The 21938-nt window shown below is 39.5% G+C and overlaps 1 protein-coding gene across 2 annotated transcripts in view; it reads right to left on the bottom strand.

Moving 5' to 3' along the window:
* Dstyk (dual serine/threonine and tyrosine protein kinase) overlaps positions 1–21938 on the bottom strand; it is a 53966-nt gene that overhangs the window by 13328 nt on the left and 18700 nt on the right. For both annotated transcript variants that reach the window (XR_011703988.1, XM_071600136.1), the window contains exons 2-6: positions 20650–21038; positions 6757–7420; positions 1879–2111; positions 1446–1529; positions 568–744 (exon numbers count right to left, since the gene is read on the bottom strand). Coding sequence is in view for 1 of the 2 variants with exons in the window: in XM_071600136.1 (XP_071456237.1) it covers positions 568–744; positions 1446–1529; positions 1879–2111; positions 6757–7420; positions 20650–21038 (1547 nt within the window). In the remaining variant the exon portion in view is untranslated. The remainder of the gene's footprint in view (positions 1–567; positions 745–1445; positions 1530–1878; positions 2112–6756; positions 7421–20649; positions 21039–21938) is intronic.

Raw genomic sequence — 21938 nt, 5'->3', positions numbered from 1 at the left:
GAATCCATGGGTGTTCTACAAATGAGCTACATCCCCAGCCCTTTGTAATTTTTATTTTGAGAAAGAGTCTTGCTAACTTTCCCAGGCTGGCCTCAAATTTGCGATCCTCCTGTCTTAGCCAGAGAAGCTGGGATTACAAGTGTGTGCCATGGAACCAAGCCTGTATCTTTTTTTTCCTCATTCAGTGAAATTGAGAGAAATTAACTGAGCTCCCTCCATTCTCCCTAGAGTTAGAAAAATATCCACATTAAAATTTTATCGGTGAAACTTCCTATAATATAGAATTATCTTTAACAAAATAGAAAAATACAATGGTGATTTTTTTTTTCAAAATAATATGGACAGCAAAGAGCAAAATATTTGGGGCTGGGGTTGTGGCTCAGTGGTAGAGTGCTTGTCTAGCATGCTTGGGGCTCTGGGTCGATCCTCAGCACCACATAAATGTAAAATAGATATTGTGTCCACTTAAAACTAAAAAACAAATATTAAAAAAAGAGCAAAATATTCTTCTCTTGATGAAGCTCTCCTTTGCTTATTTTAGCTGTATCTCCTTTCCTACATACCAACCTGCCGTAAGGAGGCTGCAAAAGCCTCATGAGAACTATTGAGCCGAGTCCGGAATTGGCTGCAAATGCTCTTGGCCAACTTGGAGGCACTGAGGCTCTCAATGGCTTCCTGGGCCACCTTCCTCTTCCATTCTAGAGTGATGGCAGGTGGGCTCACCCAGGTGATACGCTGGATGATCTGCCAAGATAAGGACGTGAGATCACTGAGGGATGGAGAAAGGAACTACTAGAAGGTCCCAATGATGCCCTTCCTTTTCTGGATTACCCACCCATTAGCAGAAGGTTCTTAAGAATAAGAGCCTCATGAAGTTCAAGGTTCCTCTCTAATTCCATCTAGCCCTATCTACCCCACAATCAGGGCTCAGCCCAGAGGAAGGTATCAAAGAACACTAAGCCAAAAAAACCAAAACAGTAGGCTGAGTCTATGAGTCTACATGCTCACAAACCCTCAATACATTATATGCAGTCTTGGGGAGTGTCTGAATCTGAAGCAGTAAATAACTACTTCATAACATAACATAACAGCACAAGAGCCAGAGTCAATTCCAGAACAGGAACTGCATTCCATGGCCTGTGGCAACACCACCACTAATTCTGAGAAAACATTCAGTCTGTTTAAGAAAAATATGAAGAAACTAGTGATGGAGAGGCTTATGGCTCCATGAAATATCATTTAAACCTACCACTTTTAAGAATGAAAGGGATCACTGTTAATAATTATTTAATAGGCACAAACTAGAATTCTCTCAGGCAGACCAATCAGAACACAAGGCCAATCTATCTTAAGAGGAGATCCTAGCCATGTGCTCCCTCCTAGAGTGATTAGGATCCCTGTAAGTCAATAAGGAACTGAAAACTGTCCCTCAAAGCAACGCATACCTGCTTGATTTGCTCCCACAGCATCCTTGTAACCGAGGACCCTGAGTGAAACGTGACTTCAACATGATAGGCAGCATTTAAGATCTAAAAGAGTATACACAAAGAAAATTCAATACAGGATATTTACTTCAAGAACACAGTCCAGTCTCAAGGTTTCCAAATTTATCCCTCAATATATATATATAGAGAGAGAGAATTAACTCAAGTTGATTGCATACTCTGTGACTAGTTAGGCCTTTTTACTTCCTCTTCATGTTTACTGACTATAATTTACAGCTCACCAGCACCTCCCATAGGCAGTGGTCACAGGTAGGAAAACAATAAAATTCAAACAATAGGTAAAAATTTGAGAGGGAAAATCCTGGCTAATTTGAAGTTGGACTAGTGTGTGAATTATTCCAGGTTTTCTATTTGAACCATTTTCTTTGCATACCTGTTTGAGATAATTACTGGTGATATGAATGGAAACATCCTGTGACTTCTCCAGGCTCTGCAGACACCGTTCCAGAGTTCCAACAAAGCTCTCACGTAGGTAATCTACGGAGCTGATTAGCTTGTTAGCCACTGCCTGATTAAGCCGGGAGATGATGAGTTCCTGGATTTGTCGAATGCAGCATTTGATCTCTCTGGTGCCCACTGGTTCTCCATTCTCTGGGACAATAACATCTATGGAGGCAGAGAAATAAGCTACTTAGCTGTGAGGGAAAGGGGCAGACCTACTACATAAAGGCCTCTCCCAAGTCAGAGCCAATGAATCACAGGACAATGGCTATAAAAAGACACAACTGGTTGATGAACACTGACCCTCAGCATGATCAGGGCCACATAATGCTCAACTACTTAAGGCTACCAAGATCCTGAGAAGCAGCAATTATGTTTAAAAACAAGTCTGTTGATTTTGTTAACTTTTACGTCAAATTTATAGGAGGGGATAAACACCATTTATTGCATGCAAACTATTTGAAAGACATAATAGTAAGTATTTTAAAATATGCAGTCTAATTTCATCTTCACAATAACTTTGACAGGTGGGTATTATTAGTTTTATTTTTTAGATCAGGAAACAGCCTCAGAGAGAGGACAAAGTGGGCACTGGAAAGGGGAAGGTACAGTTAGGAAGTAATTCAGCTAGCATTTGAACCCCAAGCTTATTGATTCCAAAGCCTCGTGTCTTTGTAATATTTCTCACTGGTTAATATATTAATGAGAAGAATCCAAGAGACGGAATTTTAGTCTAATCAATTACTAAATAAACAGTGAAACTCAATTATTGTCCCTATCATGCCACTACCTCTCAGAATTTAAAAATCTATTTTATAGGCCAGTGGACAGAAAAAAAAAAAGAAGTCAAAAAAGATCTGCTCTTAGAAAGGAACTCTCAAATCTATTGGTGGAAACTTAAATTGGTACCACCTCTTCAGAAGAAATCTGGCCATATCTATCAAAATTTTAAACCAACCATGCCAAACATGGGTGGCACATGCCTTGTAATCAACCTGGGAAGGTAAGGCAAGAGGATCTCAAGTTCGAGGCCAGCCTGGGCAACTTAGTGAAAGCCCATCTCAAAACAGAAAAAACAAAAACAAAAATAAAAATAATGCCTGGGTAGCTCAGTGGTGGAGCATTTCCCTGGATTCAATCCCTAGTACTGGGGGGTGAAAATTACACAAACAATAAAAAACCCACATACTCTTTACTTAACTATTCTGCTTGTAGGAATTCTTTGTCCAGAAATGTATCCTTACAGATATGAAATACATTTATGGACAACGATGATTAATACAATAAAGTTTGTAATAGCAAAAAGAAAATAGCTTAAATATCCATCAATAAGAGAATAGTTAAATAAATTAAGATAAGTCCATTAGAAGAAGGCATTTATGGGAAAAGCCCTCTAAGATATACATTGAAAAGGTGAAATAGCAAGACACAAAAGAATATACTGAGGGGAACAGAATGGCTGGGGACAGTGCCTCTGTGTATTTGAATTAAGTAGTATATATGTATGTTTTATCCTTTAAAAATATAAACAGTCTATAAAGTAGGTATATTATATTATCCAGAGTACATGGGTTACCTTATATATTTATTTATTTTTATTTTTTGTTTATTTGTGTTGCTAGGAATCAAACCCATGGCCTGCAAATGCCAGGCAAGCATTCTACCAGTGAATTATACCCTAACCCTCATTACATTTATTTAAAGAAAAATACCAGTAAAAGAAATCTGCCTCCACAAGATATGTGGTTGCTTTCTTTAAACCTTTTTATCATTGCTTAAAGAGTACTCAGAATAGTCTTAGAAAAAAGTAAGAACTGAACATACAAGTTGTGTCTAATAAAACTAGGTGCAGTGGCACACGCCTGTAATCTCAATGACTTGGGAAGCTGATGCAGGAAAATTGCAAGTTTAAGGCCAGCCTCATCTATTTAGTGAGCCTCTGTCTCAAAATAAAATAAAAAGGGTTGGGGGTGTGGCTCAGTGGTAGAGTGTCTCTGGGCTCAATCCCTAGTACCCCCTCCCACACACACACAAAGTGCGTCTAATGTATCTCCATCTAGGTAAGTAGATCCACAAATCCACAAGGAAGTTAACAGAGTCAGACACTTGATCTACTTGTTCCCAATCACCCCATGTCTGTTTAGCTAATCACTATATCCCAGGCACTATATATGGCATGCCTGGCACAGTACAATGAAATATTTCACTGTCTGCTCAACCTAGCTGCCCTAACCTTCCTTCATCATGCACACTATGATATTAGCATTGATGCGCCAATGTCCTTAATTAAATATTGAGAGGACTTTCTAGTATTTCTACTGCAAGTGAGCATTTCTCAGCCATTCCTTCCTGCAGTGGGAATTCACCAAAGATGTACCTTTGTTCATCTTTAGAAAGACTTATAAAAAATCAGACATCCTATCCTTGCTAAAATCAACTGTATTTCCTTTGTAAAAAGTGTGACATAGAGACCGTTATTTATAAACTCATTCATTCTTCAAAGACCTGCTACATTCAAGGGCTGGGGATGTGGCTCAGTGGTAGAGTACTTGCCTACACTGGCAAGCCCCTGTGCTCCATCCCCAGATTCACACACAAATGTGTGTTATTTGCTACAAGGGATATGATGATGTAAGACCCAGATCTATTCTCTTAAACTCCAGGATTTTAAAAAAATAGTCAAAAGAAAATAAATAACTATATTAAAACATAGAAAGTGAAGCCCCAGTGGTGGTGCACACCTATAATCCTAGCTACTTTCGAGGCTAGGGCTAAGGCAGAAGATGGCAAGTTTAAGGCCAGCCTTGGCAACTTAGCAAGACCTATCTCAAAATAAAAAGGAAAAAAAAGGAAATAGCTTAAATATCCATCAATAAGAGTTTAAGTCCAGCCTCATCTATTTAGTGAGCCTCTGTCTCAAAATAAAATAAAAAGGGTTGGGGTTGTGGCTCAGTGGTAGAGAGTCTCTGGGCTCAATCCCTAGTACACTCCCCCCCCCCCACCGCCGCCGCCACACAAACTTAGCTTAAATATCCATCAATAAGAGAATACTCTCAGCAGCAGAGCACCCCTGGGTTCAATTCTCAGGACTTCCCCCTCCCCAAAATAGTCAAATACACCAAAAATAAGTTACAGATGAAATGCTGTGGGAATTTCAGATGACTGCAATTGTTAGTAGGTATTTGAAAAAATTCAAGAAGATTTCATAAAAATATGGCATCTCTGTAAGATCTTAAAGAAAAATAGGTAGGATTTGTGCTTGCCTAGCATGCCCTGGGTTCAACGTCCAGCATCACCACATAACCAAAAAATTAAAAAATAGGTAGAATTTGGAAATTCACAGAAAATAAATGACATTTCAGGTTTAAGGTTATGCACATGCAAAGAAAAAGTGAAGAGAGTGTTCAGAGGACAGCAAGCAGTTAAGATCAATCCAAATAAAAACAAGAGGCAGATGCAGAGTAGGAAACAAGACTAGCAAAGTTGGTAAGGGCTCAGCTTTGGAGAATCTGTGACACTAGGCTGAGGAGTTTAAACCGTCTATAGGAACAGAGATCCAATAAAGATGAAGTGGAGAAAGGAGAGAAAGAAGTCAGGTAATGATAGTTCAGTTAGACTAAGGAAAATGGAATAGAAAAGATATAAAAGAATAGGTAGGATTTGTGCTTAGTTCAAGGCCAGCCTTGGCAACTTAGCAAGACCTATCTCAAAAATAAATTGATGAACTCAATTTCCAGCTAGAAAAGGGAAGAAGACTCATCAATACCTGGCAACTGATAGACAAGGGAACAAGGGGAAGATGACAGTTAATAGATCTGCTGAGGTGTGGATGCTGGCTATCAAGAAGAGGGTGGTGAAAGAAAGAAATTAAGGAAGAAATTAAGAATAGGTAAAGCATGGAAATTAAGAGTATGGGCTGAGGAATCAGGCAGTCTGGCTTCAAAGCCTACCTCTGTGACTCACTAGTTGTGAGACCTTGGGCACAGTACTTAATCATTTTAAGTCTTAGTTCCCTCATCTAAAAAATGGAAACAAGTGGAATCCTCCTAGGGAGGACTCGGAAAAACACTGACACTAGGTGCTATGTCAGAAGTCCTGACTAAGTCTGGAGTGGTCTTTAGCAGTCTTGAGCACCAGTGTTTTCAGAAAGCCTCTCAGGGGATTTGGATTACTTCTTATGATTGAGAATCTAAACAGCACCTTGCAAACTGAGTCATTTCAATTAAAGGTAGCAGAGTTAATGTTCACACATGGAGGTTCACACAGTAGTCAATATACAAAGTCAGCGCATTTAAACCTCAAACACGGAAAGACCTGACCAATCGCTTTCACCCAATTTTGTTAACAGCCATTTGTGAAAAATGGGACCGCCAGAAAAGCTAAAAAACATTACTTTGGGAAATCCTCCTGAGTTGACTTTCAGGAGCAGTTGAAAAAAAGAAAAATGAGACCATGAGATAAAAAAAAAGAACCACGAAGAAGCGTGGGCCACACTGATAGAGCAAAGGTTAAAAGCACAACCTAGTAAACTTCTCCAAGCAGCTCTTCTCCAGCTCCTTTATGGCCCAGGGACAGATGCAAAGTGGAGGGTGGAGAGCTATTAGGATGGTTTTACCAAAACTCAGCCTAATGGCCCTGGAAGGAATGACATGGAATCTTCCAAGAAGGTCCCTGAGAACAACAGAGGCCACCAAGGCTTCATGATTTAAGAGAGGTTTCTGCTGGAACCTTAAGAATTGATGAACTCAATTTCCAGCTAGAAAAGGGAAGCTCCTAACATTCTGCACCCCACATAGCTGCAGGGACCTACCTTTAAACTCCATGTTGGCAGCATCATCCAGAAGCTCCTCCTTCATGGAGTTCAGGGTCTCGACAATCATGTCCTTCATTTCCTCCTGCTTTCGGTTGGCAATATTCATCAATGATTCATACAACTCATTTTCCTTCTTTCGAGTATATTCCAGACGTTTGGGAGTAATTTGCAGGTCCCGCTGCATGTCAAAGGCCTGGTTGATGAAGATGTCCAGGCAGTGGCAGTGCACCGAGTTCAGGGCCTTGGCCGCTTCCACCAGGCGGGTCTGTAGCAGCTGGTGAGAAAACGTGATCAGGTGTCTCAGCTTCTCACTGTGCTCCACCAACATGCTCTGAGGTTTAGTGTCCTGGCTGGGGGCCCCACAGTTCCAGTGACTGCTGCTTAGATAGCCCAGGTCAATTAGTTGGCGATATAGCGGTGATCTTTCACTCTCCATTCTCCTGATGGAGGAGTCTATTATCTCCAGCTTTGGCACTTTGAAAAAGAATACGGGAAAGGAGAAATACTTTCGGATTTCCTGAAGCTGCTGCTCCTCCCTCTCAGAGAGTTCATCTTTGTGGAGTGCATACATTATCACAGGTAAAAAATCATTCACCAAGTCACCCAGAACATCCACTGTGGGCCGGAGGCCTTGGCATGGTGCCACCACAATGTCCACCTCCTGGAAGGGGAAGGGGGTTATATCAGCACCTCAGGGTCAGAACGATTCCTTGCCTCCCCAAAGTCCCAACTGATACCAAAATCCAGATCTACGGTGGAGCAACTGGACCTCAGTGTACCCCAATCATATGTCCACCTCCTTCCTTGGTTACCAACACTCCCTTGTACAGCCTGTGAGGGCAGGCCCTCCTCTAGAGAGTGAAACAACAAGTAGAAAGATGGCGGTCCCTTCAGCCATTTCAGATAAAGCAAATATTTAGTCCCTGCCTTCCTTTGTTGCTTGGAAATTCCCACTGATTCCCTCGGATGAAGAAATAAGACAAATAATGGAAGAAAAGGAAACTGTTGTGGCAATTATCAGACTGGAAGTGAGTCTGCCTGGAATTCCTCCCTCTCTTTCGCTCTTCACAAACCCTCTTCCCGTTTTCTAACCTGGCTAATAACTCCTAAGCATCCTTTAAATCAATGTGTATGGCAGTCCCTACACACTGTCAGAGCCTTACAGAGCCTTTACTATTACACAATCCCAAACACTCTTTAATTCCCTAATTAATGTTCAACACATTTACAATACATTTATTTAAAATCCATTTTGTTCTACATTAGCCTGTAAACCTTTTTGAGGGCAAGGACCATGTTTGTCTTGTTCATTATTTTAACTTCAGTGTTGAGCATACAGTAAGTCCACAACATTGTTGAACCAATCAATTATGCAGCAAACTAAAAGCTAAGTACAACAAACATTACTGTCCTGTTCTAAGATTTTGTAGGTCTTAGCCACCTGAGTCTTAGAAATACTTTTAAGAATATGATCACTTGGCATGACAGAGATCAAGGTCTACCTCGCCAATATCTCGGCTCTGTATTTTGGGGAAAGCAACGTCCTTTACAGATAGAGTAGGGCTTCCAGGAAAGCTCTTCAGGGGAGGGTGATTCTACCAGGAAGCAACACCCGTTGGCCTGGCCCATCTTCCTACCCGAGTGCAGATGTGATAGCTGGAGCAGAAATGGTCATGCTGCAGACCTAGGCAAACCTGAGGCTGGGAGCCAGCACTAAGCACCATGAAGCAAAAAGAAGCTGTGGACTTCTTTTATGTAAGAAAAAAAATTAAGCACTGCCTTGTTTAAACTCTTGTTTTTGTGATGATGTTACAACTGAATCCAATTTAATCTATATCCCAAGTTTCTAAAGTGAGATTCCAGAATGATCTTGGGTTTAGAAACAAACCTTACACAAGTCCTTTTCCAAGCTATAGTTTATTTTTGTTTTCTATTTCTTTCCTGAGGAGTTTCAAAGCACTTAAAGTACTTATTTCCATTCACTGAACAGGTTACTCCTCATATTTCTGAAAATGTCTACACAAAGGGGTGACTGGGAACTCAGGCCCATATCACTATCATAAGTACACAGGCTCTTGATGTATTCTGAGGTTTGTAAACTCAAAACAACCCCCTCCATAGCACTCTAGAACTTACTGAGTTATAAGACAACTCAACACATATCTGTTCAACTTTAAAACCCTAAAGAGTTCTCAGACTGAATATTCAAAACCTAAAAGGGATGCAATTTTATTTTGTTTATTTCCTTTCAAATTAATATCTGCTTTCACTCGTTACCTTATTTGAAGAGCAGGTATTTTCTGATAAAAGATTTTTAAAAAACAAAAACCTGAGCCCTTTACCTTTCTGATATCCTTCTCTAGATAAGGAATGGGAAATGCCAGCCTATTACATCCAGTATCTTTTTCCACTGACACTGACTCAGCGTACATGTTGTTCTTATTTTTTCCACTCCAAGCGAAGCACAAATGTCTCACCTTCTTCCAACAAAGAACTAAGCTTCATTTTCAGGTAGGTCACATGATGTTCACTTGGCTGGCCACTTTACACTCCCAAAAGCTAAAGTGCTTTTAGCATCTCCCCATTTATAATTGGAGCAAACACTGCATAAATCCACCTACTCCTTACCCAAGGCCAGACCAAGAGGAATTTGCTGTTTCATCTGTGCCTGAAACTGCAGAGAATGTATTCTGGTTGGAAAACTAGTCTGACACTCATCTTGCTGTTCAAAACAACCCCTTTTGCTACCATGAGTCACAAATGCTGATGTGTGAGTCACTTCAGAGAGGCATTTTTAAAAAGTTGGCATGTAACAAATTTCAAAATTTAGAATGGAACATACAATTGCATAAATACCAACATTACAGTCACATATAATAGATAAAGAAAAAGGAATCCCAAGACATGAAAACAGTTATACTAGGTAGAGAATTATTGTTGACAATGTTTTGATCTTGTAAAGCTCCCATAAATATGTACATTTTCAAAGATATTAAGCAATCAAACCTATAAAAAGAAAACCTAAATATCTGAAATCAAAGTATTATTTAGAAAAATCTTTTTTTTAATATTTATTTTTTAGGTGTAGATGGACACAACACAATGCCTTTATTTTTATGTGGTGCTGAGGATCGAACCGGGTACCGCCCGTGCTAGGCAAGTGCTCTACCACTGAGCCACAATCCCAGCCCTGAAAATTTTTAGGAAGAATTTTGTCTGCTTGTTTATTTGATTTTTTAAAATTTTTAAAATATATTTTCAGGTTTTCCTCAAAGGACCATTTTGTGTACACAACAAAACCAGCAGCTAAAACTGCCAAATCTACTTATAAGACCCTTTTAAAAGACCAGTTGTCTTTATTTGCTCATAGGTGCAAATTCATTAAAAAAAAAAAAAAAATTCAAGGCTGTCTAATGGTAGGGTATGGTATGATACACTGACACCTAGAAAGAATCCATCCATTCCTAAATATATCTTGTACTAAACAAATATGGATGAAAACCAGGTATATTCTCTCTTCTCCTTTCCCCAGTTAATTCATTTGTGCAGTTGGTCTTGCTGTTCTTTCATGACTGTCAGAAGACAGGCAAAGAGCTGCAGGCTGAGACCCTGGCAATAGTACAAACTAGACTGGAATGTGGTATGTGATTCTGCAATACTCACAGTGAAGGAATGACTCATGCTGGATGGTTATAAACAAAACGGGAAGCCAGCACTGTCTCCTGGAGACAGGGAGTGAAAAAATAATAATAATTAATATAGAGAGGATGAGCTAGAGCTCTCCTGGGCCCTATTACAGCCACCTGAGACACAAGTCTGACCTCAGATTATTACTCAGAAGACCACCCTTCCTATAACCCAATACAGTGCCTGGCATTTAGTAAGCATGCAGTAAATAAATGTACAATGAATTAGTAAAGAAATGATGCCTTTACTACTTGCTCAAAACCATTCAATCATCAAATGTAAAATTTCTTTCAATTCCTACCCCTCACATCTTATCCCACACATTTAGCGATATTGCTGTTTGCCTCCACTCCAAGAATGAAGCACTGAGTAAGCATTTTGTTCTTACCAAGGAAAAAGAATCTAAGGGAATTGTTAGAAAAATCCTTAATTCCCATTTTGAATCACAGTAAAATCCTAAAAGAGATTTCTCTTATAAAATGCATTTTGTACAACTCCATGTAATGTACAGAAGCTGATCTGCTACCATCAATTTTCTTGGCAGGATTAAAACAATGTAACAGAAAGGTGCTTGCTACTCTCTAGATACCAGAATGATGCTTTGGTTTTGTTTTTTTATGTAAGATGATACTACTTGAAAGGCCAAGAAGCAGTCACTCAATTACTGACTCCTTCCTGAGAAATACTGGCTCTTATTGGTGAGGCCTTCTTACTCACAGCACATTACCAACTCCATTGTGGCAAAGGGGATTATACTAATTGATGATTCAAACAGAAAACAGTGATGTACTCAGGCTGAAGTTGGTAAGAAGCAGATGTCTTTGCTTTCTCTACCATTCTGAAGCCTCAGGTTTACATCACACAGAAAAGGAGTACACAACTATTTAACAGTCCTGCCCTTGTTCAGCAATTTACACAACCTCAACCTCAGTCACTGTCTCCACATCCTAACCATCTTTACTTCCAATTCTCCTCCCATATCATTTTTTTAAAAATCTTTACTTATTTTTATGTGGTGCTAAGAATCGAACCCAGTGCCTCGAATGTGCTAGGCAAGCACTCTACCACTGAGCCACAACCCCAGCCCCCCCATATCATTCTTATAGAGCACTTGAGAAATTTTTCCTGTTTGTTTTTCACAGGGTTGGTTCTGCATTTTCACTCTTAAATATTAATTGCCTGTTAAATAATATATCTCCCTGTTCTTACGACATTGTAGAAAATACCTTGATTCACTGGTACAAATACTCTCCAAGGGTAATTTGCGAATGGATGGGTTTCTAGGCTATAACATGCCTCATGAAAAACTGGGATTAATGTGAAGCCAACCAGGAGCTCTATCCCAGCAGTCAACACCGAATGGATACAAGCTCATCTCTCTATCTAGTAAAAACATCATATGGTTATTCAAGGGCCAGATACAAGACCTGAAAAAAATTAATCACAATCATAACCTTCAACTAGCCACAGAAAGCATGAACCATTATGCTCAAAGAAAATAGATTTACAGGGGCTGGGGTTGTGGCTCAGTGCTGGAGCACTCGCCTAGCATGTGCGAGGCCCTGGGTTCGACCCTCAGCACCACATAAAAATAAATAAATAAAGGTATTGTGTCCGACTACAACTAAAAAATAAATATCTTAAAAAGAAAATAGATTTACAATCCCAAATACCCAAAGTCTTTCAGGATTGGAATTATCCTCTCTACATTATAAACTGCAATGAGTTAGGAGACAGATAAGATAACAAGAATGTACTGAATAGCCTCTGTGCATTCTATCTTCAGGACAAACTTCCATCCAGGTACCCATAGATGCAAAAGTAGGAATCTGAAGCTTTATTCTCTTACTACTTACTAGAATTATTGAGAGACAAAATAATAGAATGAAGAAGAGATAAAGAGGGAGGAGGGAAAATTATACCTTTTAACTTTATATATATATATATATATATATATATATATATATATATATATATATATATATATTTTTTTTTTTTAGTTGATGATGGACAATTATTTTATTTATTTATATGTGGTGCTGAGAATTGAGCCCAGTGCCTCACACTTGCTAGGCAGGCGCTCTACCACTAGGCTACAACCCCAGCACAAGTTGTTTTTTAATATTTATTTTTTAGTTATAGGTTGGCAAAATGTATTTTATTTTTTTATGCGATGTTGAGGATCAAACCCAGTGCCTCACGTGAGCTAGGCGAGCGCTGTACCTCTGAGCCACAACCCCATCCCATATCTTTTAACTTGTATATACTTCTGATTAATGACCTTTTGTGACATCTTTCTCCTTTCATTTTATTATAAAAGTAAGTCATAATCAATTATGAAGAATTTTTCCTCTAACAAGATAGAACTGTGACTGTAAGTTAGCTGGAACAAGAAGGACTTAAATTTGACAAAAGGAAGGACTTCCAAAAAGGATGATTATCTGGGAAGGGAAGGGTAACTGAAAGAGTAGAAAGCCCTCTTCTCAAGGACACTGATTTATTCAAAGGAAAGAAGGATCTGGCTTACTATGTTCCAGACACTGCTAGATGCCTTAGACATAGTCTCTCATGTCGGCCTCACACCAATCCTAAAAGACAGGGACTACTACTAGCCCACCTTACAAATGAGTCATACAGCTAAATAACAAACCTAGGATATAAACCCAAGTCCATATAACTATAAAGACCACATTTAATCAGTCACTGAAGACACACTGTGTCAGGCAATTCTGAAAGCAAAGGAAAGGACAGACAAGATGATTTCAGAAATTCCAAAAATCCTAGGGTTCTATGTTTAAAAGTATATGCTAAGCTGGCATGGTGGACATCCCTGTAATCCCAGCAATTTGGGAGGCTGAAGCAGGAGGATCCAGGCCGGTCTGGGCAACCTAGAGAGACGCTGTTTCAAAATAAAACATAAAAAGGGCTAGAGACCAGCTCACTTAGAGAATACCCCTGGGTTCAATCCCCACTACTGCAAATTAATTAGTTAATTAAAATAAAATAAAAAGCATATGCTAGTACAGAGCAAAGACTCTGCTAAAAAACAAGATAATATCTTCCAAGGACTAGATGAGACATCATAAAAGAAGTGAGAAAGAAAATATTTTTAAGCCAGGCACTGTGGCACACACCTGTAATCCTAGAGGCTTGGAGGCTGAGGCAGGAGGATCATGAGTTCAAAGCCAACCTCAACAAAAGCAAGGCGCTAAGCAACTTAGTGAGACTTTGTCTCTAAATAAAATACAAAATAGGGATGGGGAGGTGGCTCAGTGGTAGAGTGCCCCTGAGTTTAATCCCTGGTACCCACCCCACCCCCCCAAAAAAAAAAACAAGAGGAAATACTTTTTAAAACCCCAACAAAAGTGTTCTGCTGGGCTGGGGGTATAGCTCAGGTGGTGGAGTGCTTGCCTCACATGCACAAAGCCCTGGGTTCAATCCCTAGCACCACCAAAAAAAAAAAATTCTACCTTTCAAGTTCTGAGTTAAGAAAGAGTCGCCTCTTCTCAGAGGTGGATGGGAACAAGTTTTTGAACAGAAAAACAGAAAGGAATCCATTTTATGCAGGAAAGAGGTAGGTAGATAGGGTCCTAGCAAAAGGAAAAGACAAGAGGAAGATGAAGGTTGTAATCTCTGTCAGATTTTCTCCCTAAAAGCTTGAGTAAAGATGGTCCCAGCTTCAGGCTGTTCCTTTAGAGATATCAAGGCTATTATGATGAGCTCAGAAATTTTTTGAAAATACCAGCAGCTTAGGAGGTTGAGGCAGGAGGATTCTATGTTCAAAGTCAGCCTCAGCAACTTAGAGAGGCCCTCAGCAACTCAGTGAGACTCTATCTCTAAATAAAATATATAAAGAGCTGGGGATGTGGCAGAATAGTACAGCACCTCTGAGTTCAATCCCTGATGCAAAAACAAACAAACAAACAACTTGCCTCTAAATTACTCACATCCTTAATAGCCATATTAACCTAAACAGGGTATTCTTAGGTCTTTTTTGGCAAAAAACAATGTGTGCAGGGTAATTACATTTAACTATATAATACTGGTGTGTGCTAGAAAAAAAGATAAAAGAAACATTAAAGAACACAGGATTACTGATGATAAGGCATTTATAATTCAGCATTTGCCTGAACTTCCCACATCTTTTTTTAACACATCAGTTTAGTTTCCCTTTTTACAATGGTTTCTTTATTTTATTTTAATTATACTCTAAAATATCATTCTGTATTCCTCTGCCTTGTAATGTATTACCACATCCTTTACTCTTTTCCCTTGGAATAACCATTTTGGGCCTAATTCCAAATATTTCCCTCTTCCCAAGACCATCTTCTTGCCTCAAAAACATCAAAGAGCCTTCTTTTTTCTCCCCCTTGCACTACTAGAATTAAACCCAAGGCTGCTCTACTTAAGCTACATCCCCAGCACCTCCCCCCCCCCTTTTTTAGATTTTTTTTCACAATACCTTTATTCTATTTATTTATATTTATGTGGTACTGAGGATCAAACCCAGGGCTTCACACGTGCTAGGCAAGTGCTCTACCACTGAACCAGAGCCCCTGCCCCCCAGCCTTTTTATTTTTTATTTTGGGCCTCACTAAATTGCTGAGGCTGGCCTCAAACTTGTAATCCTCCAGCCTCAGCTTCCTAAATCATTGAGATTACAGGTGTGTGCCATACCTGGCTTTCTTTCCTTCTTCTTACCTATCAAACCTCATTTTAAAATCTAGCTACATTCAAGAGACAATGTGGTATCTAATTAAATGTAACATAAAATTTGTCTTGTAAGACACCACATTAAATGTCAAAGTTAAAAACAGAGGAAAAACTAGTTTTCTAGCAATAAACAATGTGTAGGAAATATGGGGAGTTAAATTTTTGTCTAAGCTACTGTCATTTTAAGATCTTATATAAACTGTGTAAGGCGGCACATGCCTGTAATCCCACCACTCAGGAAGCTGAAGTAGCAGGATTGAAAGTTCAAGGCCAGCATGGGCAACGTAGTAAAGACACATACACCCAACTCTCAAAAAAACAAGAAATCCCTTTATAATCATTATGGATTGTGAAAGCATTAATTACCAAAATTTTTAAAAATCAAAATCAATATCTATATGATATTAAGATATTATTTCCATTGATAGCTATTCAGAGTGATATAGAGAAAACTTTACTACTCCAGTAGTTTAGATTTGAAAATATTTTTTAAATAAGTTTATTTGCAAGTCATTGACCTTGCCTGGAAATATTAGTCTTCATCAGCCCACTAGGTATCACGATCAGCCAATATCCATGCAGCTGTGTGACACAGGTGACATGTACATTTGTCCAAAAGGCCAGAAAGTACCTAGTGGGGTAAAGGGCAGAACACTGCAGCTGCTTAACTGTCACAGTAAATGGAGCAACACTGCTAGGCTACAGCAGCTGTGGATCAAACACCTTGAACCACCATAATTGGGCTCCTGTCTCTGTTAAACACATCAGAGGTGACTCAGCTCACTATTGGAATCCAATTATGGCTACTGTTTACACCTTTTATTCCTTTTCTTACAGACGTTCACAGGTGAAAAGAAAAGATACACACACAATCAGATTGAGTAACTGAGACGCCAACAATGGTTCTATCAAACCTATAAGAAGAAATTAAAAAGATAGGTGGAAGGTTCTAGAAAGAGGGATTGAGGGTGAGGAAGTACTTTTTTTTTTTTTAAATGATTGTAGGTGGACATAATACCTTTATTTTGTTTATTTATATGTGGTGCTGAGGATCAAACCCAGGGCCTCAAATGTGCTAGGTGAGAGCTCCACCACTGAGCCACAACCCCAGCCCAAGAATTACTTTTGTATACAAAGAATAGATACAGTGAGTATGGATAATGGCAAAATATGTTACAATTGAAAGAACAATATATTTTAACACCAAACCAGGTTTCAGATTACTAACAGCTTGACAGTGTCCCTCTGTTATTGAATAATGAACCAAGAATCTCACGGAAGCCAGACTAAAAAGCTGGGAATACCAAGCAGTGCGGGTCCATGTGAACTGGACTATTCTGAAACAAAGTGAAAATGGCTAATTTATGAGGACTTTAAAATAATATCTTAGAAGAATGGCCATTGTACAAGAGTACAGGGGGAAACTCTGCTTTGATAATCTGACAGTTCAAAATGAAGATCCCATTTCCCCTAATTCAATCTTCATTTCCTTTAGCTAAATGCTTCCTTTCTTTGCCACCCTCTTTACAAACCAAATAGAAGGGCTGTTTAGAGTGAACTCAGTGGTCCTAAATAACTGAAGCTAAACAAAAAGATCTTTCTCACTGGTAGAACAATCTTCCAGGTAGCCATGCACGGATTCCAATAGTGAGCTGAGGCACCTCTGATGTGTTTAACAGAGACAGGAGCCCAATTATAGCCAAAGGGCAGTGCCTGAATTCCGCAAAGGCTGGAAGGGCCTCTGGTGCTCAGCATCAAGGGGTTCTAAACTTAGACCACTAGGGTCTGTTACCAGTTTTACATCAAAACCACTAGAGAATAAAGCAGATCGGGAGAAACACTGGCTAAGGAAGCCCCACCAACCACATAAAATAACATGAGAGGCTACAGAATTCCTCAAGAAGAATGAGAATCTACATCTTAAATGAGCCCAGAGAAAACTGATTTGACACTGCAATTCCAATTCCTCATCAATTGTGACCTCAGTTTGTATGCTTAGCACATATCAGGAGAAAGCCCTGGGAACTTTTAGTAAATACTTGGGGGAACAGCTTGCACTTTCTTTTATCACTTCAACTCATGGAACAAAAGAAAATGAGAGTCGGGTACAGCAGCGCATGCCTGTAATCACAGCAGCTGGGGAGGCTGAGGCAGGAAGATCTCGAGTTCAAAGCCAGCCTCAGTAATGGAGAGGCACTAAGCAATTCAGTGAGACCCTGTCTCCAAATAAAAAAATACAAAATAGGGCTGGGAATGTGGCTCAGTGATTGAGTGCCCTTGAGTTCAATCCCCAGTACCAAAAAAAAAAAAAAGTAAATGAGCATTAGAAATTTAAACCAATTAGGGCTGTGAGAATAGTGCAGTGGTAGAGTGTGCCTAGCACACACAAAGCCCTGGGTTTGATCAACAGCACCTGGAAGGGAAGGGAAGCGAAGGGAAAAAGGAAGCCATGTCAACGGGGAAGGATTTAAATTTTTAAAATAAAAGGACAAGCTGGGAGCACGGCACGCCTATAATCCCAGTGGCTTGGGAGGCTGAGGAAGGAGATCACGAGTTCGAAGCCAGCCTCAGCAAAAAGCAAGGCTTAACCAACTCAGTAAGACCCTGTCTCTAAATAAAATATAAAATAGGGCTGGGGGTGTGGCTCAGTGGTTGAGTGCCCCTGAGTTCAATCCCCAGTAACACCCCCCACCCGAATTTTTTAAATGAAAGGACACAGAGAAATCAAATAACTTGCCTCTTCTGCAGATGGCTCTGTTTACATTCTAAGACTGTAAGGCAAGAATGGGAAAAATCACCACCCAACTTACAGCAGGGTCATTTCAGCTATTCAAGAATGGCTTGGTTTTTGTTTGTTTTTGATACTGGGGATTGAACTCAGGGCCTCATGCATGCTAGGTAAATGCTCTACCATTGAGCTACTCCCCCAGCCCTTTTTCTTATTTTATTTTGAGATGGGGTCTCACTAAGTTGCCCAGGCTAGCCTGGAATTTGGCGATCTTCCTGCCTTAGCATCCAGAGTTGCTGGGATTATAGGAATATGTCATAGCACTCAGTTTGTGACAGTGTTTGTTAACACAGAGGTCACAGTGTATCAGGTCATGCATCAATTTAGTGGGTTATTGTCATTATTTTTTAAAAAATCAAGTCAAATAGAGAAGAAAATATCAGTGTACATTTTAGGAAGTAAAAGTATTGCTTCATGCAACTTTCATTTCAAATACATATGTCTATGTTTATGTATATACTGGATCCTGATGGAAAATATATTTCCTCTTTGTTTTAAAGTCAGTTTTAATGTGCATATTTGAGGAGTTACATTGTAATGTTATGGAACACATAAATAATAAAATGATTACTACAGTGAAGCAAATCAACATATCTATCATCTCACATAGTTACTTTTATATGATAAGAGCAGCTAAAATTTAGTTATTTTTAAAAAAATCTCCAACACAATACAATTTTATTAACTGTAGTCCTTATCTTAACTTTAGATCTCTAGACCTGTTAGATCCTACATATCTGCTAGTTTTTAAATCCACAACATTACACCTCACAATGAAACCCCAGGACTGATGTCCCTATACAAGGGCTCTACCACTGAGCAGAACCCCCAGCCCCATATCAGCTACCTTGTAACCTTTGACCTGCATCTCTTAATTTCCTCCCCGAAAACTCCTCTCTCTTATCCACCCACTGAAACCCTGTTTTTATTCTCTCTGTATGTTTGACCCTTTTTTAAAGATCTCACATGTAAGTGAGATCATGCAGTATTGTTTTTATGTCTGGTTTATATCACTTAATGTCCTCCAAGTCCACCCATGTGTGGCAGAGGACAGGACCAAAAATGTATTTCTTATAGTGAATTAAAATTTGAAAACTGATGAATGAATGAAACCATAAAGGAACTATATATCACTATAATATCACAGAGACATTAAATATGAATCAAATATTGATGAACTATGAAGAAGTTCATGGATCAACTGAACAGGTCTTGATCAATAAACAAGGATTACTGCCAGAGTTACTGTCAAGAGTTATCAAAGAATTCTCACACTGACCTGGAGCTAAGAAGTGTAAGCTTGTAGTCTGAACACAGAGAAAACCCACCACTAAAACTGAGCCAAGAAAAAGTGGGAGCTTGTTACACAGCCCCCTCTAGCACACGAAGATAAAAGAAATATGCGGAAGGAAATCAGAAGGCAGTTTCTACTTATAGAGTATCCCAGGGTACAGCCACACCAAAGGGTTCATTCACTGACTGAGAGACCAAGAGGAGTATATAAAGTAGTAATAAGAAAGGAAAAAAACATTCTCCCAAATCTTGCCAAACTAGTCCACCCTTCCCAGCATTGCTACCCCAGTTGATAAATTCCCCATTCTTAATATCACTGCATTCTTTTCTTCATATCCATTCCTGACCCCTGGCATAGTCTCATGCTTTACTGACCATCATTTGGTGTAGGCAAATGCCTAGCCCTAGCTATCCTGTTCCAAGGGAAGCCCAGGGGATAAAGAGAGCCCTTCCAAGTGGAGGTAAGAATGCTAGACACCTGATCTCCTAGGATATGACACAGCACCTATGCTCTCTTAGTGAGGTTACTTCAAGAGAGAAGCCAAGATATTCTTCAAATGACAGGACTACTATGTCTCCTTAAATTGAACCAGACCTGCATTCCTTCTAACGTAAGAGAAATGACCAGTCCCACTCAGTAAATTAATGACTAGATCTAAGAAAAAACCCACAGAAATGTTCACGTGGTCTCAATTCTAATAAGAACATTAATTGTCTATCATCTTAACCTTCTTGAAAGAGAAAGAAACAATTCCAACAACATCCTTCTACCAAGAAATGAAAAAAAAAAAATGAACTAACCTTGATGATAACTATTCAATAAAAGCTTACCAAGATGCAATCATCAGATTATCACATATTCCTTTTATTTTCTTTGGAGGGGTACTAGGGATTGAACCTGGGGGCACTTTATCACATCCTTAGCCCTTTTTACTTTCTATTTTTATTTTTTAAATATTTTGTTAATTGTAGATGGATACTATATTTATTTTATTTTTCTGTAGTGCTGAGAATTGAACCCAGTGTCTCATACGTGCTAAGCAAGCACTCCACTACTGAGCCACAATCTCAGTCCTGCCCTTTTTATTCTGAGACAGGGTCTCACTAGGTTGCCTCAGCTAGCCTGAAACTCGAGATCCTCTTGCCTCAAGGCTCCTAAAATGCTGGTATTAGAGGCATGTACCAGCCACATATTCATTTTCTTCCAGGATTACTCCCTTGTAATATCATGGGCAGAAACAGGGATGGGTGATGCTATGCCCTTATCTGTTTTCAACTTTCTAGATTTTGTTCCTCTGATTACATAAAATGCTGTTCAGAGCCCAGAGTACATATTGCCAAACCACTTTTTCAAGAAGTCAAAATAAAAGCTAGTATGTATGTGAACAACTGATGTATGAGACTGGTACCTGTAAGAGGGCATGGTGCATCGTCACCTCCAATTCAGCTAAAACATGAGCAGCATCCTCACTGTCCTCTTGAACCTCCAAGTCTTCTTCAGGGATGGTCTCCCAGTTGCCCTGGTGAGCGGTGAGCGTGTGCACTAATTCATACTGTCCAGGGAGTGCCAGGGTGACCCGGGTCTGAGTCCCATAGGTGAAGCGGAGGCGCCGGAGCTTACAGCTCTCTTCACTGCCCAGCTTGGTGGTGGGAAGCACCTGTACCCCCAACAGCAGGTTCAACAACTGACACTTGACATTACAATCCTGGCCGAGGATTAATATGCAGGGGAGGCAGTCCACAATCTGCTGGAGGTACTTCTCTTCCTTAGGTGGGAAGGAAATGCAGCTCAGCTGACCTGGTAGGGGAAGGGGAGAGTGGAGGAAAAAGGAATAAAGAGAGAAGAATGAGAAAGAGAAGACAGAGACTCAGGCTGTCAGGACCTAAAAGAAAAATTTCTAGAAGAATTTCACTTAAAGGAGATACTAGGAAAACATACCAGTCAAAAAACATTCTTCAAATACCAAACAGAGGTTCCTTCCCAGCTGATCCCCAAGGAAAAAGCTATTAAAGGTGGCAGTGACCTGATCCCTTCTCCCCACTTATTTTACATCCAGTGGAGAGACAGCCTAAGAAGTTTACAAGAACTGTATCACAAACACAAGATAATTAAAATGACAATTACTAGGACATGAGTCCAGGAAGAAATTATACCTCAGTGTGTGAAAATTAAAACCTACCTCCTGAAGAAGACCCAAAGCTTAAACAAGTACAAGCCTTTTACATTTCTCTACCATATGTTTTTGCTTATTTTCCTTATTTATGACATATTTTGTAACTAAATATTCGAGCTGATCTGTATATACACTTAGAGTGAAATAAAAAGTTTTTAAAGACTGCATGAGCTCTAGACTATTTTCCAGTTCATCTCTCTGATAGCTGGTGACAATGTCCCAGCTGCTAAGTCATCTGTTTTTAGAATATCAGGTGCTCAATTAAGATCAAGAGTTCCTATCAAGTCATATTTCTTCTGTTTATAGATGACAACACCCTGAGTAAGACAAAGGGAAAGAACTGTCTGTGGAGATAAAATCTAGGCATGCTAGATTTATTAAATAGAGACCAACAATCCTCCTAAAGCAAGAGAACTTCTGTTTGGGGAAAAAGAACCAGAAGTTGACTCCCTGAACTTGATCCTTTCCCACTTTTTCAGCTCCAGGGCCTGCCTATATCTAAGATTCAGAAAGGCCAATCTTTA

The sequence above is a fragment of the Marmota flaviventris genome, chromosome 12, assembly GCF_047511675.1.
Source record: "Marmota flaviventris isolate mMarFla1 chromosome 12, mMarFla1.hap1, whole genome shotgun sequence".
Classification (NCBI taxonomy): domain Eukaryota; kingdom Metazoa; phylum Chordata; class Mammalia; order Rodentia; family Sciuridae; genus Marmota; species Marmota flaviventris.
This window is presented reverse-complemented; position numbering and strand designations above follow the sequence as displayed.